General features: G+C 41.6%; 1 protein-coding gene across 2 annotated transcripts in view; it reads left to right on the forward strand.

Moving 5' to 3' along the window:
• The first annotated feature begins 15289 nt into the window (after positions 1-15289).
• Positions 15290-18842, forward strand: part of tp63 (tumor protein p63) — a 75596-nt gene continuing 72043 nt past the window's right edge. For both annotated transcript variants that reach the window (XM_084309247.1, XM_084309248.1), the window contains exon 1: positions 15290-15382. In XM_084309247.1, coding sequence (XP_084165373.1) covers positions 15330-15382 — 53 coding nt within the window. In that variant the 5' untranslated portion in view covers positions 15290-15329. The remainder of the gene's footprint in view (positions 15383-18842) is intronic.

Here is an 18842-nt window from a genome sequence, read left to right on the forward strand (position 1 = left end):
CGACACGGTGGTGTAGTGGTTAACACTGTCGCCTGACCGCTAGAAGGTCCAGGGTTCGGTTCCCGCTTGGGGACCAGGTTGCCACGTTTCCAGTTACCCAGGTGGGGTATCTCCCGGGCCTTTCTGTGTGGAGTTTGCATGTTCTCCCCGTGCTTGCAAGGGTTTCCCCTCCCGATAAGATGAACCCAATGGAAAAACATGCAGATCGCTAACGCTGTCGTGTCTCTGACGAAGATGGACAGGAGCACTTGGATTGGTCCCCGGGCGTGGCCCCACACCGCAGCCCATGTCTGCTCCCGGCTGCCCTTGGGGGGAAGGACGACGGGATGGGTCAAACACAGAGAGGAACATTTCATCTGCGGCCCAAAAAGAAAAAATTGCATGTGTGTGTATCTGTGTGTGCCGCCCATCGCATGTATCTGTCACTGCATGATGACATTGTCAATGTGTGCAATGAATAAAGACTTCTTCAAAGTCCAGTTTAATCTTAATCTTAATCTTAATCTTTAATCTTAGTAGTCATACTGGCCAGCAGCGTAACTAGTAAGAGTAGGTAAGGATATTATGTACAGATATAGATAAAGTATCTACAGATATGTGAAAGTATTATGTGCAGGTATGTACAGACAGATGTGGATAGATATACATACGGTAAGAATAAATATATATACAGTATTAATGTTTACGTTACATTTTATCTCTTGCTGCAGGAACTAGTAATGAAGTGTGTTCATTAGATGATCAATTGTAGTACCATCATCTTATTTAATTATATCTACATCTAGCTCATTAATATGTGACTAATTACCCAATGTCTTGAGGGCAGCTCCACACATAAAATCGGTATTGGATATGACTGATGCGGGCGAGCTTCCCCCCATTGTGAATCAGAAATGAAATCACTTTTATGCTATTGCCATTTTGCCAAGAGCGATGTTGACTGACTTCAAAAGATCAGCGAAGACCGGTTTAGGTGTGGATTAGCCGTGATTGATAGTTTTGCGGTTGATTAAACGTCTGCTCCTCACATCTGGGGCATGGAACTGGTAGCTGGAGAGCTTTGATTATGTTTACCAAATGTTTTTTCCCTCATGATGAGATAATGTACCCTAGAGTTGAAAAACAGAGCGATCCAGTAGTACCTGTTTAATAATCCAGGACAGGTTTTAATCCATAGTTGTATGTGCATTTTCCATTTCCCTGCATGTGTACGTACAGTATATACACAAAGCTTTGGTTGAGGAATTGCTATGACTTCCATTTCATTCTCTGACTCCGGCAAGGTATTCATTAAACTTTAACCTAGAAAATGCGCGCTGTATACATTAGGATTAGGGATGCTCGATATTGGCTTTTTTACCGATACCGATATACCGATATTGTCCAACTCTTAATTTCCGATACCGATATCAACCGATATCACATTTTAATGTCGATATCGGCAGATAATATCGGTAGGCCGATAATATTGGACATAATTTCTATAGAAATGTAAAAAAAAATTAAAAATTTGAAAACCGATACCGATATTTTCCGATATCACATTTTAATGCCGTTATCGGCCGATAATATCGGTAGACCGATAATATCGGCCATCCCTAATTAGGATACATTAAGAGTACTGATCCTGAATCAGAATAAATAAATAAAACATCTTTGAAAGGTGTGTCGGGGTTAGGAAACTGATTCATTAATATGATAAAGATGAATGATAAAATGATAAAGACCCATCGGCCATGATTATAACAGGTAAATTCACCTCCATACTCTTTCCTGTGTCGCGCTCTCCAGACAGGGTTGTCCTCTTAGTCCCGGACTATTTGCTCTATCCTTAGAGCCTTTAGCACAGTATATAAGACAATCCCAATCCATAGAGCCAATCTCAATTAAGGGCACACAGCATCATATTAGTTTATATGCGGACGACGTAATATTGTTCATGCAAAACCCTACCACCTCACTGCCTCATATTCTCAAGCTGATTGATGATTTTGGCAATCTATCAGGATTTAGGATAAACTGGCCAAAATCGGCATTCCTTCCACTTAATGTCTCTGCGAAGGCTACATTCCTTCCAGGAAATATACCAATGGTAGAACACTTTAGATGTCTGGGAGTTGAAATATTCCCTACTACAGGGGTCGGCAATAGGCGGCCCGCGGGCCGAAATTGGCCCGCCAGCAATCATTTCTGGCTGTCAGTTTATTTTGAGAATATGATATTTATTTTATTTTCATCATATTATTTTTATTATATGCATAATTTATGTTTTATCCATGTTGAGAGTGAATAACAGGTATAGAGTGAGGTGCAATGCACCATATACTAGGCTTGCTCAAAGTGAGGTGGACAGCGCGTGGTGCTGAAATGGGAAACACGAGTCCATGAAATAAAAACACCAGTTCAGTAAGACATTCAAGCTTTATCTTTACTCATGACTGACGGCACCACACATGCATGTGAACAGTAATGCAATTAAAAACAATGCAAAAACAATGCAATTAAACTTTAAACAAAAAGAGTGCTTGAAGAAGCTCCTGAAATGACGGCACTATAGGTATTTGAATTACGAGACATTCGGAAGTCCATTAGCTCCATTTCCAGTGCAGCCTCATCTAACAAGGTTAACTATCATAATCGATCGTCCCACTATATTCCTTTATCCGTAATTGATCAGTCTCCCCAGTTAGTAGATAGATTAATATATTTAGCGGAAGTGTCAATAATCTATCGCGGGGGATTCCCCAATCTGGATGCGTCAGCCCAGATTTTAACAAGACGAGGCTTGTTTGAGATTCAATAAGTATAATAATAAGTAAGACAACGGATAAGTTTAACGAATTCCATATAAATCGATAGTTTTAACATTAAACATTCAACATTAAACTGGTCCGTAGGGAGGCTACGTGGCGTAGTGGGCAAGGCGCTCGCCACGAAATCTGGAGACGCTGGGCTTGCCTGTTCGAGCCCAGCGCTCCACATTTGCTTTCAGTTTAGCTGGTCGTCCGTACTAATACACATTGGCCGTATTAGGGGGTGGGAAACTGATGGGTGGGGATCGGGCGTTGTGGACAGCGACTCCTACAGGTCGGTTGGTGCGCCTGCGCAGTAGAATCAGGAAGTGTCGGGGGCAGCGTGAGCCTCCCACGCGTTACTCCTCGCCACTGAGAGATCGAGCTGCGCAGGTGAAAAGATGCGACTGCTGTTACCTCAAGTACCGGAGGGGACTTGTGCTATGTATGACTTAGTCCACATTGCAGCTGGCTTGTGGGAGGCAAGAAACAGCGTTCGTGACAGGGGAGGGTTGAATTGGATGATACGAAATTGTGATGGGAGAAAATATAGAAAAAATGGGAGAAAAAGTGGATAAAAAAAAAAAACTGGTCCGTGGCCGTCAGATAGACGGTTGCGCGCGCGTAATGTAGGATAGACCGATAGAGAGGCGCTTTATAATACAATGGAAAAAAGACAAAGGTATAATGTTCAGTGCATGTATAAGTCGTTTACAGTTTATTATGCCACCTATGCAGCTCGTTTATTTTGACAGAGTTAAAAAAAAATTACTATATTAAATTAGCCATTGTTTTTGGTTCTGGCCCGCCAAACAAGGGCCTGGGGAAAAATTGGCCCGCGGCCAAACCTAATTGCCGACCCCTGCCCTACTATATGCCAAACGGTGAAGTATAATTATACAAGACTCCAAGATAGGATCACAAATGACTTTGACAGGTGGTCAAAACTTAAAAACTCAGTACTACCCCGTGTATCAATAGTTAAGATGGATGTTTTACCTAGAATCAACTTCTTTAGCTCAATGTTACCGTTACCCCCCCCCCCCCCCCCCTGCTGGTTACTGGAAAAAATTACACTCCACCGCATATACATTTATTTGGAACAACAAACCTCCACGAATAAAAAGATCCACGCACAGAGAAACAAAGCCGACGGAGGTTTAGCATTTCCAGACTTCTACCACTATTTTAAAGCGTTCTCTTTAAGACCACTGATCACCTGGTTTGATTCTCAAGCATCTGTATCCTGGAGAACATTAGAAGAAAACATAGTGGCACCACATAGACTGCAGGATATAGTATACACCAAATTATCAATTAAGCAATGCGACGTGAAATTTGGCCCTCTTATTACACATGTGATTCGGATATGGCGTGACCCACAGAAAAAATATACTAACCAACATAAATGGCATAGCCATTCTCCCCTATTCAATAACAATGCACTCCTTATTGCACAATGACCTATTAGATATCCCAAATGGGAAAAGCAGGGCATACATACATTGGGAGATATCTTCAACGAACGGGGTTTCTGTAGCTATCAAGATATTCATAACAAATTTAACCTCACCAGCTCCACTTATTATTTCTATATGCAGTTATTAGCAACTTTGAAGGCTCATGGAGTCCCATTAAAGATACCACTTGAGCACCATAGATATCACAAATTATTTTATGGAAGGGAGACATCGAGAGGCTTCGTATCTGACTTTTATCATCACTTACTTACTGTACATCTTCGTATGGAATCCTTCCCCTAGACTCAGTTTGGAGGAGGGATATACCAGACTTGGAAGTAGATTTTGATTGGCATGAAGTCTGGGCAAACGTTCGACTAGCGTCACGCAACCCGGATCATCAACAGATTAATCTTAATTTTATTCATAGGATTTACCTGACTCCTATAAGATTGAACCGAATGGGGCTTAAACAAGACTCTCTTTGCTCCTTATGCCAAGGGGTGATATCGGTACATTTATGCATATCTATTGGGAATGCCCCCCTGTTAAGATATTCTGGGAAGAAACCTTACTGTCATGCACTTGTCCTAATAAACTAACCTACACTGTAACATGCAACACTTTGATGAACATTGTTACTCAGCTGATAGAGTTGTACCCTTCTTGCTGTCTTGTCCTACAGAACTTGTAAGTCGCTTTGGATAAAAGCGTCAGCTAAATGACTAAATGTAAATGTAAGAAGTAACCACGCAATTATCAGAATTTCTTTTCTGACCATACCTGTACTGCCTTCTGTATTGTTGTTGAATTATGATTGTTGTTGAATGATAGCAGCCTCTACAGCTAAAGAGACAAATTTTGTCCGGTCTCACGGCTGCTAAAAAGCTGATAGCATCACGCTGGATTCAACCGGATAAAATGTGCCGGAAGGTATGGGTTCTTACCTATCTCGATGTGATTTATCTAGAGATATCTACCGCAAGGATTTTAGGTGTCAATGAAGCCAGCATTGCAATCTGGTTAGAGGTGGTGGAGAGAATAAAGGTTAGCATATGAATTTTAATCCTTGGTTAGAAACGAAATAATGGATGGATTATCCAAGGGGGGTCCTGGGGGGGGGGGGAAGAAGAACGAGCAAGAGCATATGTAAGTATTGTATTGTATTATAAGCATTATGTATATATCTCGTAACCTACATTTATATTGATTAAAATACTGGACTGTATAGTCCTGTGATTTATTGTGGATAATTACTGTTAATGTTTGTGTGTCTAGTTTTATGTCATGTTAAAAAAAATTATAAAAAAAAAATTCACAAAAAAAAAAAGTGTGTCGTAAACTAAATCTACAGTAAGTCGGTAAGTAAGTAATTAAATGCTGTATTATCTCAGTTTTAGCTCCACCCTAATAATGATGATTGATGATTGAAAAAAAAGAAAATCTAACAAACAAATCTGGTTCCCACTAAAACTTGTCCTACTGGTTGGTTCATTTCAGATCGGTCTCATTTCACTATCCGCTCAAGGCAATGTTAATTTTCCCATGGTGACAACAAGTGATCCCACGTGTAAAAGCCACTGTGACAAAAGGCTCAGCGAGGGTTGAATCACAGCGTGGGAAAGAATCCATAATTGTCTTAAGAGTCTTGAGAATATCCCACAAATTATAATGATGTATTGAAAAACAGGTTCCGCTGGTCACATAGGATGGAAAGCTCAGTCTGTTTTATTTGCCTATAAACGTTGCTGCCTTTTGTCGAAAAATATATGAGCAATAATGATACCGCAATGGAAATTGTGAACTAAAATGATGATCTTTTGTTTCGTTTCTTTTTTCTCTTCATAAACACTGGGCGGTTTGTTTAATGATTATTTGTTTTAATTATCTTTTGTGATGAAATGTCTATGAGAAGTCTATGATTTTGTCTGTGCATTTAAACATAATACTGTATATATACCAAAGCGCAGTGTCCGTGATAAATCTCTTCAGAACTTAGAGGAAGGTACAATCAACTGATGATATATACAGGGCCGGACTGGGGAAATAATTCATACCGGGAGATATAGCACGAAATATAGCCCCAGTCAGGCCACTTTTTAAGCAGGGGGTCCCCCACCAGGAACATTTGAGTTACAAAGACTTAATTTCCTGCATTCTGGTGAATTTTAGTGCATGTGAATCACAAACTAATGAGCCAACAATTGCTTAGTACAATGTACCGTTATGCACCTCAAATAAAACTGTTGTGGCACTAGCAATGCTACTATCTCCACCTTCAAAAAGAAAAAAGCAAGAGCACAACATATTTACTATTATAATACAGTTAACCACTCTCTCCACCTATTCAAACAGAGCAAGATCACAATACCATATTCACTTTACTGATGCACTACCCATCAACAGTTAAAATAGCCCTTTACACAAACATTAAATAACAGACCTTTCATTACAATACTATAATAATAGTATAGATGTTTTTGAGGAAATTAGAAAGGGAACAACAACTTAACCCTTGTGTGTGGTCAGATTCTTATTTTTTTGATAACTTTGCAGTGATTATGTTTGTAGCCAATATATGTGGCAAAGGTGTGTAATCTTTGAATTATCTTGGAATTTTTTTGACTTTCTCTTTCATAAATTGGATATTCAACTTCCCGGTCATAACCACCACATATTGTTTTTTGTAATGTCAGATTTAACAACTCCTTTCAGAAAAGTGGGAGTATTTCATTTTTAATCTGAAGTTGAATAAAATATTCATGGAAAAGAAAGTGGGAAATTATTTCAACATATAATATTTTTATGGCGTTTTTCAATTTAGTCCCCTAATATGGTAAGAGTATAACACTTTAGTTTTCAGACACAAGGGTTAAATTATTTTATTTGTTTCTTGGCAGATTTAACATTGGGCTTTTGACAGGGGAGATGATGCATTGCATGGTAACGTTAGCTAGCTAACATCCACATGTTTATTTTTATCACTGACTAACCTGCTGGTTCCTTGACCTTGGTGCAAGAAAACATTTGATAAATGTTGCCGGATTTAGCAGCATCTCCTGTAAGGGCCTTTCTTTTTCTTTGTTTTATCCCTCTCTCCTCCACCCTTTCTCTTTCTTCCACTGTCCATCTTGACATCAACGTTAATTGACTTTCGCTCTACTGTATCTCTCCCGAGTCCCTCACTACCTGGCTCACTGCCTGGCTGTTATTCTGCAGAGTGCCATCTGCCATTCCATTCGCCGCCTTCGCTGTCAATCAGTTTTATCACCTGGTCCCGCCTCCACCAATCACAAGCGGCAGCACCGCTCCATTTGTGTGTGTGTGTGATCCGCGAGAGGGAGAGAGTCAGAGAGATAGTTCTCCAACTCTGTCGCAGACAGTGAAATCCTGGTTGTTCCCCACCCACCTAGGTTATCTAACTATCGCGCCGCCGCCACCACAACTAGAAACAATGGCCTGGCAAAAAAGAAATATATAATAATAATAAAAAAAATAAAAAAAATTATATAATTTTTTTTAATCTGTGCAGGCCAGGCCAATCCTGATGGCCAGTCCGGGCCTGGATATATATATACATATATATATATATATATATATGTATACAAATTATATACTGTATATTTACACATACATACACTGGCAGACTCAGGGGGGGGCAGAGGGGGCGACCGCACCACCTGGTGCCCCCACGGTTGAAAAACGTTGCGCTAAAGTTCCCTTTTGAGTGGCGAAAATGAGAGGGTGTGCCCATTGGTGCCCTTCTAATGGTCTAAACTTGACCATGTGCCCCCACGGTTAAATAACATCATGCAAAAGTGCCCTTTTGAGTGGCAACAATTTGAGGATGTGCCCATTGGTGCCCTTTCAATGGTCTAAACTTGACCATGTGCCCCCACGGTTGAAAAACGTCAAGCTAAAGTGCCCTATTGAGGGGCGAAAATGAGAGGACATGTCCTATTGGCTGCCCTTCACATGGGAAAACAAAATTAAATTACGTGTCTTAATGAGTGCTCTGTTAGTGGATAAAATGTGATGCAGCTAGGGCAGGCTTTCCCAAGGTAGGTGCCATGATGACGACAGTCTAGGGGTGTTGCCAAATAGTTAAACCCTGCTTATATTCAAAACACATTATATGGCCATTAGCCAATATTTTCAGAATTTTTGCAAGGGGCCGATGGGCCAATATCTAGCTAACATGTTTCTCCATCTACAGTCTACACTGTCCCTATTTTGTTTTCAATGTATCCGTTAGGTTAGGTTATTATAGTAAGTTAGTTTAACTCAAAACATTTGTATCTACTTTTTCTCCCCCTTTTTTCTGTATTTTTCTCCCATCCCAATTTAGTCGTTATGCCAATTCCCTTCCTGGTTGTTGCGCGCATTTTCCCCCCACTTGCCGGTCTAGGGAGGGTTGATAGATACTATCACATGTCTCCTCCGATACATGTGGAGTCAGCCAGCCGTGTCTTTTCACCTGACAGCGAGGACTCTCACTGGGGGAGTGTAACGCGTGGGAGGATCACACTACTTCCCCCAGTTCCCTTCCTCACTGAGCAGGCGCCCCGACCGACCTGTAGGAGTCGCTGTTTACAACGACCAGGATACACACCCCACCGGCTTCCCACCCGCTAACACTGCCAATTGTGTTAGTATGGACGACCGACCAAGCCGGAGGTACCGCTGACAGCTGGATTCGATACCAGTGTCTCTGCGGTGGTAGGCAGGCGCTTAGTCCGCTGCGCTACCCAGCTGCCCGAGTTTAACTGTATTTGAAAGTAAAAGACAAAATAAATTGTTGCCAATGATGAAACAATAACGTTTAAAATACTCATTCCCAATCCCATTGTTGAAAACATACTGTGGCGATCGGTGAAGAATGAGGCAGTTCGACTTTATTTTTACTTTATTGACCGCCTTGTATTTGTATTTTTGCACATTTGTATTTGCAAATCTGGTATGTCATAAATGTATAGATGTAGCAGTAATGTCTATCTGTATGTCGTGTATGTCATATATGTTATGATGAATTGAAAATGGGGGACCCTGATGTAAACAAGACGAAAGTCTTTCTCTGGTCTGCATCCCCTTAACAATTGTGTGTATTGAGCTGTACTGTACTGTACCCATTCTGCAATCTGTTAATAAAGTTTTCAATCAATCAAGCCTGGACAATTATTCTCAACAGAAAGTTACCACTGGGTTATAATAAAAACTACAAAGACAATGTGAACTTATAGAGCACTGTTTTTGTCTGTTTTTGCTATGTGTTTGTTGTGTGGTGTTTCTTCCCTCTGCTCCTTGCTCTAAAGGCATCAACTGAAGGGACTCTTGATGGCCTGATGGTACTTTGTACAAAGATTATATCTGGACTATGTGGACTGAATGGCAACTGTGAAGCTGTCTCTTACACAAAGCCATGTAAAAAGACTTTGCGTCTACTATAGATATATTTTTAAATTTTTAAGAGCCGATATGGGTCCTACTAATCACCACAAAGTACCAGAAAATACCCCAAAGTACCCCACAATACCCCAAAGTATACCCCAAAGTACCCCAAAATACCCCAAAGTATACCCTAAAATACCACAAAGTATCACGAAATACCCCAAAGAACCTCAAAGTTCCCCAAAGTATACCAATACCTCAATGTACCACAAAATACGGGCTCAGAGGTAGAGCAGGTCAACTAATGATCAAATGGTCAATGGTTTGGTCAGTGGTTTGAATCCCAGCTCCTTCTGTTCACATGCCGAAGTGTCCTTGGGCAAGACACTGAACCCCAAATTGCTCCCAAAAGAAAAGAAAAACATTATCTAACCCTAACTAACCATACTGTCATGCACTTGTCCTAATAAACTAACCTACACTGTAGCACTCAACACTTTGATGAACATTGTTACTCAGCTGATAGAGTTGTGCCCTTCCTGATGGCTTGTCGTACAGAACTTGTAAGTCGCTTTGGATAAAAGCGTCAGCTAAATGACTAAATGTAAATGTAAATGTAAATGTATGGCTGCCATTGCTCTGTAAGTGCATGTGTGAATTGATGAAGGAGAGGCAATTATAAAGCTCTTATAAGGTAGGAAAGCGCTATATATGTGCAGTTAATTTCCCATTCCCAAAGTACCACATATTTTCAAAACAAATGTTTATTTTTAATATATTATAATCTCCAAATGTAATAACATCTGTATTGAATGAACACTGAACAAACAGTATAAACATTTTGATAAAATCTTTTTTATTTAAGATTTTCAACAATAATTTCTGTGTCTTAGTTGTATCATGTTGTCATGGTTGTCTTCAGTGTTTGCACGTTTTCTGGTTGGAAGCCTCGGAAAGTCTTCTTCACTGAATAGTGAAGGTATGTTCATGCATGCTCATAAGTTGATTTTATATATGTTTTTGTTTTTTTAAGATGACACAGAATGTAATGTAATTATGTCATGTATCATTCCGTCATTACTGGAATTTGTTCAAAAATGTTATACTGTTCTGTTATTATTGTTGTTGATGTTGTGTTGTTATTGTTGAAAATTGAAAATTAATGTTTTGAAGTGACTGGGGCGAGTAGCGGTACTATGGGTTAAACTCACTCTCACCCTTAAAAGACACATAGACACGTTACAAAGCAGTGAGTTCACCTCTTGGTATAGAGGTCTGTGCTGTAGCCCACGGTGCGGCAGACTGCGGGTTCGAAACTCCCCCGGGGCATCGAAGTTTAAGGTGACCCGGATGCCTTGGGTGGAGTGGAGTGAGTTTAAGGGGGGTGAGTGTAACGGATGGTACCGCGAAGTGCAGTCACGATGGACTTCAGATGTTGTGAAGTGACTGGGGCGAGTAGCGGTGCTATGGGTTAAACTCACTCTCACCCACTTTGAGTGCCAACGGCGAGAAATCTCGTTATTTCATCCCAACCGTTCAGTGCCAACGACGAGAAATCTCGTTATTAATCTTTTTTTTTTTATTAGCGATTTCCATTCATTTTTCATCAATCTAGCCTCACGTTACCACTGGGACTCTCTCTGAGCTCGAACAGGGAAAATACCGCCCCCTATCGTCTCCCGGATGGTAATGCCCCTTTGGATTGGACTGGATGAAAACGCATGGGGAAAAGACAATCCGGAATCCACATTTTACTTGTCAGGCATGTAATCCGAGCCGATTGCAGTCTTTGTGGTCCCTCAGAACAGCGTGGAATATGTGTTTCGAGCACCCAGCGTTGGATCAATAAACGCAATCGATATTTGGAATGGCGATCAGGAATTGGAATAATCTTTTTGGAGAACATCTGATCTGAGGTAAGGAATCTATTTTACCAGTCTTGGGGTAATCAGAGCTTTTTTCACAGATATATCAACGTGGGCCCTATATGTGTATGTGTATGTGTGTGTGTGTGCTGTTGCTGATCAGGAAATAAGATAATCGATTTTTCAGCCCGCTTCTCTAGCGTGCATAAGTATACATATACTATCGATAATCTAGCGTTTATTTGAAAACGATTCATAAATAGGCCGAAAAATTACAACGTTTTTTGTGTATTCCAGTAAAGGGCGATTCCTGCAGAATCACAATTTTTCTGGAAATTTCCAAAAACTAGCGTTTTTCAAAATGGTATAAAACGGAAACGTACAGATGAAAAAACAATCCGTTTCGACAATGTTGACTGCAAGCAAGTCATTGATAAGTGACGGGCGTATTAGACACATAGCCATCATTTAAGATATAGTTTATGCATTCGCAAATGTGCTCGCCCTCTCATTGAATAGAGCGCTGGCACTCAAGCGCTAAATCGTGCGCCCCCTGCTGGCACTCAAAGTGTTAAAAGACACATAGACACGTTACAAATCAGTGAATTCACCTCATAGTGGTCTGTGCTGTCGACCCGTGGTGCGGCAGACCACGGGTTCGAAACTCCTTCGGGGAGGTGACGATATCATCATACGATATCATATATATTATCATATATATTTCTTTATATTTGTATCATCAGTTGATAATTTGTACCTTCCTCTAACTCTGAAGAGACTCCACTATAGGAATGTTACAAAAACAATGGCAAGTTGTTGCTGGGCAGTTTAGTGCCTGCTGTGTTGGCCCCATATGCCATGAATTATCACCTTTCAGAATCACCACCGGACACTGCTAGTTTTGACTCATCTGGATTTCCCCGACATTAGTCACCAACTGGAATACACACACACACACACACACACACACACACACACACACACACACACACACACACACAATATGTCTACACACAACCCCTCCGAGTCTTGAGTGGCTAAAGCGCAGCGCCTGTGACTGACACGGCTAATGCATCTCTCCAACGTCAGGGGGGGCGGGGGGGGGGGGGGGGGGGGGCTGCTTCATCAGCTGCCCTGCCAACTGTTCTCCTATGGCATCTCATAAGTAAACTCTAGACGTTAATAAGCTGTGTGAATAGGCCCCCGTAATGCGTTGAGGAAAAATTAACGTGTAAAGTTCAATTAAAAGGGAGATGCTGGCGGCGGTGGAGTTACACAGGACACTCTCTCTCTCTCTCTCTCTCTCTCTCTCTCTCTCTCTCTCTCTCTCTCTCTCTCTCTCTCTCTCTCTCTCTCTCTCTCTCTCTCTCTCTCTCTCTCTCTCCCCTCTCCTCTCCCTCCCCCTCTCCTCTCCATGTGCCGCGTACGGCTCGGCCGCTGATACCATTACAGATTACAGGCCGGCTTAGCACGACCGGCCGTGTTCTCTGATCGCGGTCTTGTGAGAATAATAAGCACATTAGGAGATACGAAGCTCCTACCGGCGGTGGTAAAGAGAGGAGCGATCGACGTGACTGACGTAACCGCCAGCCCATAAACACGCGCATGCATTTCAGATGAAGTAATGGGTTGGGTGACTGCTTCCCAATGCCTGAGTCTTAGTGCAATTAATGATGTAATGGTTTCGTGTGACATTGTAAATATCAGATTTAATCTCGCGAAGAAGAGGTCAGTTTGCCCTTGTTGTTGTATGCGGAGAGAGAGAGCGGGCGTGGTCAAAGTGTACACACCCGCTCGCCTGGTGGTGTGTCGGGATATTTCAAGTAACGAGTTGCATAAATCTCACGCCAATATAATCACCCGGAGATTTTATGAGCGGTCTTTGAGATGATGGTTGGAGGCGAGAAGGTGAACGGTTGTGTGTGTGTGGTATGTGTGTGTGTGTGTGTGCGTGGTATGCGTGTGCGTGGGTATGGTATGTCTGTGTGGGATGAAACGGTACCACGGTTAGCGAGGCATGAAGGGGATTTTTCCCCATATGTCTTTTTAACTCAGAAGTCAGAGAGAGAGAGAGGTGGGGTTTTGGAGCTTGCCTGGCTACAGTCTTAGCTCACCAGGCTGGCATATAACCTGCTGACATCATCACTATGTCCTCCCCCCAGGTGCATTATGGGTATATACAGTCGAGAGAGGCGAATAGTGGCCCGCGACTGTCTTTATTACGGGGGACAAGAGTCCAGCAAGAGGCCTGTGTTCCCTGGATACACCGTGTCTATTTATTACGCTTCCCCCCGCGGTGACCCTGCCTTTTATTTTAGCCACTCTGATTCACCCGCTGTTCATTTCTGAACACCGCAGAACACCTCTAGGTTTACAGTGTCCTACTATTTGGGAGAGAGAGAGAGAGAGAGAGAGAGAGAGAGAGAGGCTGATATTTAGCAGATGTATGTGTTAGGATGTGGTGCGGCTTGTATTGAGCTCTTAAATAAGATCTGTTTATGGAGACTACTGTAAAGGCTTTACCGATGGACATTCCCTTCGTCTGATCTATCTCTCTCTCTCTCTAGGTTCACGGTTCAGCTCTGAGGACATTAAGTAGTCGACAACAACACACACTCCAAATAGCAATAAGACACAGAGGAGTGGTTTCTTAGCATCTCTCAGCCGCGACATCGTTTCCTCCACCAGATTGACATAAAGCATGATGGGGGAGAGAAAAGAAAATGGCGTGATGTCTTGACCGTCGTGTTTCACTTCCTGTGATCGATTGAGGGTATTTTCTTTTGGGTTTCTTTCTGTGGGAGGGGATGAGGGGGATTCACCGAGCTACTGAATTACTGTGAATCTTGGGGGGTGGGGTTCGCTGAATCGGCGGGGTTTACGCTGAATCGGCGGGGTTTGCGCTGAATCGGCGGGGGAATTGGCGCGGGATTTAACCGCACGATGGTGGGCGCGTGGTGCATTTGTGGCAACCGGGCCGATCCCTCTGGGGGCCCCCGAATGGGCAGTCGGTGTGATGCAACAAAACAAGATGCCCGGCAAAACCACCAGGGAATCTGGGTGGAAATAACCAGACATGGTATAGTAACAAATGGAGTGGGCTGAGCTTTCCAGGATAGCGGTTAGACCACACGTGTGTGTGTGTGTGTGTGTGTGTGTGTGTGTGTGTGTGTGTGTGTGTGTGTGTGTGTGTGTGTGTGTGTGTGTGTGTGTGTGTGTGTGTGTGTGTGTGTGTGTGTGTGTGTGTGTGTGTGTGTGTGTGTGTGTGTGTGTGTGTGTGTGTGTGTGTGTGTGTGTGTGTGTGTGTGTGTGTGTGTGTGTGTGTGTGTGTGTGTGTGTGTGTGTGTGTGTCTCTCTCTCTCTTTCTCTCTCTCTCTCTCTCTCTCTCTCTCTGGAGATGGTGGGTGGGGTAGAATGGGGGTGTGGGGGTCATAGGGGTAAAGAGTGTTGCTTGATATCTATATCCTAGCAACTGAAGGAGAGTGATATCTTGTACGACTGTAACTTAGCCGGCGATTGGTCCGAGAGCTGGCACAAGCCCCTCCCATTTGCAGGGTAGCCGAAGAAAAAATACCTAAAATCAAAACATCACTCAAACTTTCTCCACTCTCTGCACTTGACCCTTCAGCACTTTAATCCAGACTTAATGGTTTACTTATCATATATATATATAGGCTTTTTTTTTTTTAATATATTTTTTTATTATCGTTATTAATATGTGTATATTCATGTAGTGTATGTACAGCCGTTGATACATGTGCTTATGTGACCTGCTGATACAGTAGCTTTGAGGAGTTCTGCAAAGTGAAGTTTGGCCTGACAGTATGAATTCACCGTATACTACCGTGCAGTACTGCCCAGAGTTTCCCTTCCATCGGTAAGTACATACTGTACACTACTGTAAAGATTGTCTTAATTGGTTTATTTTTGGTCGATCTTCATTTGTTAAACCCCTCACCCCTCAGGATAATTCACTGAAAGCGTGTGGCATGAATTTCACATAGCCGGAATACGGTAAAGCCTTCATCCTTACACGTGTTCACACTGTCCTTTTACAAATGTTCCTGAACATCTGAACAGAGGGCTGAATAACTCGGATTGACATGTGGGTTTAGCGGACGCTGTCCTGGTTGACCGTATCGGACAGAGACAGCGTGGACCGGGGTGCAAAAAAGACCTGACAACACTTGCGTCTGCGTCTGTCCGGAGCCTCAGCTGCCAGTCTGGCTCGATATTTATAAGTGGGGCATACTTATGGCAACAATGCATATAGAGGACCATCTGAAGTGGCAGACAGAGACACACGACACCCTTCAATCTGCTCCTTCCCTCTACTGTACGCCGGTTAAACCACCGTAACGTAACGTCTGAGAAAAGCTGTATTAATAGAGGGCTATGTTTATCTTTTTTTTTAACAGGGTATCTACTTCATTTGGGGGCTAAAGAGTTTGACCCGTGAATGTAGTCTACCTGGAAGTGTTACAGGTGTCAGTCATGCTTACGAGGAAGACTGTAAAGACTGTAAAGAGACTGCTTTCCCTCAGGATGAATCTGGACCTCCGGTCTCCGACCCGTTAGAATCGTTATTAAATGTCCATGTAGAAAAAGCCAATGAGGAGGATTTTTCATGAACATGCTTTCTTTGTGAAGTCTGAACACCTGTACACTGTTGGCACTCAATCAGGATTATTTATTCAAACATTTCAAGATGTTGAAATAAATAATGAGTGTGTGATGATGTGTGTGCAGGTGTTCTGACTCCTTAACCTTTGTCATTACTCAAATCAATTCATTTATGTTTACTTGTTTATCTACAGTATCTATCTATCTATCTATCTATCTATCTATCTATCTATCTATCTATCTATCTATCTATCTATCTATCTATCTATCTATCTATCTATCTATCTATCTATCTATCTATCTATCTATCTATCTATCTATCTATCTATCTATCTGTCTGTCTGTCTGTCTGTCTGTCTGTCTGTCTGTCTGTCTGTCTGTCTGTCTGTCTGTCTGTCTGTCTGTCTGTCTGTCTGTCTGTCTGTCTGTCTGTCTGTCTGTCTGTCTGTCTGTCTGTCTGTCTGTCTGTCTGTCTGTCTGTCTGTCTGTCTGTCTGTCTGTCTGTCTGTCTGTCTGTCTGTCTGTCTGTCTGTCTGTCTGTCTGACTGTCTGTCTGTCTGTCTGTCTGTCTGTCTGTCTGTCTGTCTGTCTGTCTGTCTGTCTGTCTCTGTTTATCTATCTATCTTTCTACCTATTATCTATCTATATATCTGTCTGTCTATCTATCTAATTATCCATCTATCAATCTATCGATATCTCTTTTCACTCCACCTATGGTCAATTTAGAATTTAGAAAGTCGTGTTGATTATCTCATGAAACATGGATAGAATCAGGTGGTTTTCCACAGGATTAATTAATTCATTAATTAATTCATGCATTCATTAATTCATTTAAACATTTATTATTTATAATTATTCTATTATTATTTATAATTATTCTATTATTAATTAAAATCATTGAGTTTGGCCCTCATTTACAATGATACCGAGCTTACAAAAAACAGACAATGCTGTCGAGATTCAAATGTATTCGAACAGTTACAAAACATAAAATAAAGATAAGGAAAGGAACATCTGTTTAAATAATTAGACATTGAATACATAGGACAAAAACACAGATGAGAAAAAGAAAAGAAAGATCAAAATTAAAAACCATTATAAACCGAAGCAGAGAGATTTGTAATCATGTTTTTAAATTGTCTATAGATTAGTGGAGTATTTTATTTTATTTTTTAGCAAGAGTTGAAGATCATTCCAAGAAGATCATTAAAACAAAAGGCTGACTTTCCAAACTTAGTCTGTAATCTGGATAAGCATCAGCCAGTCATCTGAATGTGTCAGATAGGATCCATAGTTCCAATCTAGCAGCATTGTGATATAAGGTGGTACTTTCCCAGCAATGGCCTTAAAGATAAACAGATACTAATGTGTATTTTGCCTCTCTGCCAGAAAAGACCAACCCACTTCATCAGTAGCGAGTACCATATCTATCATCAGTATTACTGTAAATCTGACAGCAGAATGATAGATCACGTCTAAAGGTTTCAGAGTGGAAGCAGCAGCATGTCTATAAATCACATCTCCGTAATCCAAGACAGATAGAAAAAACTCTTAAATTACCCTCTTTCTGCTAATCATTGGGAAGCTGGTGCTGTTCCTGTACAAGAAGGCAATTTGTTTTGCTGCAATTTAGGTTAGTTACCAGGTCATTATAATCTTTCGAGGTTGAGAAAATGGATGTAAATAGTCTATTAAATTGAACCTGCTCTCCCCTACAGATTAGCTTAGAAAACGTGTTGTGCTTTCTCAAACATCTGGAAGTTGGCAAATCAAAATACAATTATTCCTAACTAATCCACCTGTTGATTCCTAAATATACTGTAATTCCCTTGAATCGTGTGTTCGCATCCCAACAGGCCCGACCAGGAGTTTAGGGTTTATCCTTTGAGCTTTACAATTCCACTGGTGTGAGTAGCATTTTGACAACTGAACATCGTAATGTTGATGTAACAATGGATACAAATGGTCATTTAAAGCGATACAATTCCAAAAGAAAGTTTTGAGGAAACGTAAAAAAAAAAAATTAAGAAAAAAAACCTTTCCTGAATAAAAATAAATAACACAATGACAGGAGAATAGACACATAATGATGGCTTTACAGTCATTTAGATTTTATTCATCCCAGAAAATGTATATATTTGTTCTATAGCGATGTCAAAATAATGATAATAATTATTATTGGTCCTCAGAGTCTCTTTGCATCATACTGTGGACTGTCTGGTTAACATTATTTATGATATTGCACTGACCCAGTCTTGAGATTCACTGGCTCGGGAAGGCTTACGCTAACAACTGTCCATCTCCCTCGTGTGTGTGTGTGTGTGTGTGTGTGTGTGTGTGTGTGTGTGTGTGTGTGTGTGTGTGTGTGTGTGTGTGTGTGTGTGTGTGTGTGTGTGTGTGTGTGTGTGTGTGTGTGTGTGTGTGTGTGTGTGTGTGTGTGTGTGTGTGTGTGTGTGTGTGTGTGTGTGTGTGTGTGTGTGTGTGTGTGTGTGTGTGTGTGTGTGTGTGTGTGTGTGTGTGTGTGTGTGTGTGTGTGTGTGTGTGTGTGTGTGTGTGTGTGTGTGTGTGTGTGTGTGTGTGTGTGTGTGTGTGTGTGTGTGTGTGTGTGTGTGTGTGTGTGTGTGTGTGTGTGTGTGTGTGTGTGTGTGTGTGTGTGTGTGTGTGTGTGTGTGTGTGTGTGTGTGTGTGTGTGTGTGTGTGTGTGTGTGTGTGTG

This window comes from Notolepis coatsorum (genome assembly GCF_963971535.1).
Source record: "Notolepis coatsorum genome assembly, chromosome: 2".
Classification (NCBI taxonomy): Eukaryota; Metazoa; Chordata; class Actinopteri; order Aulopiformes; family Paralepididae; genus Notolepis; species Notolepis coatsorum.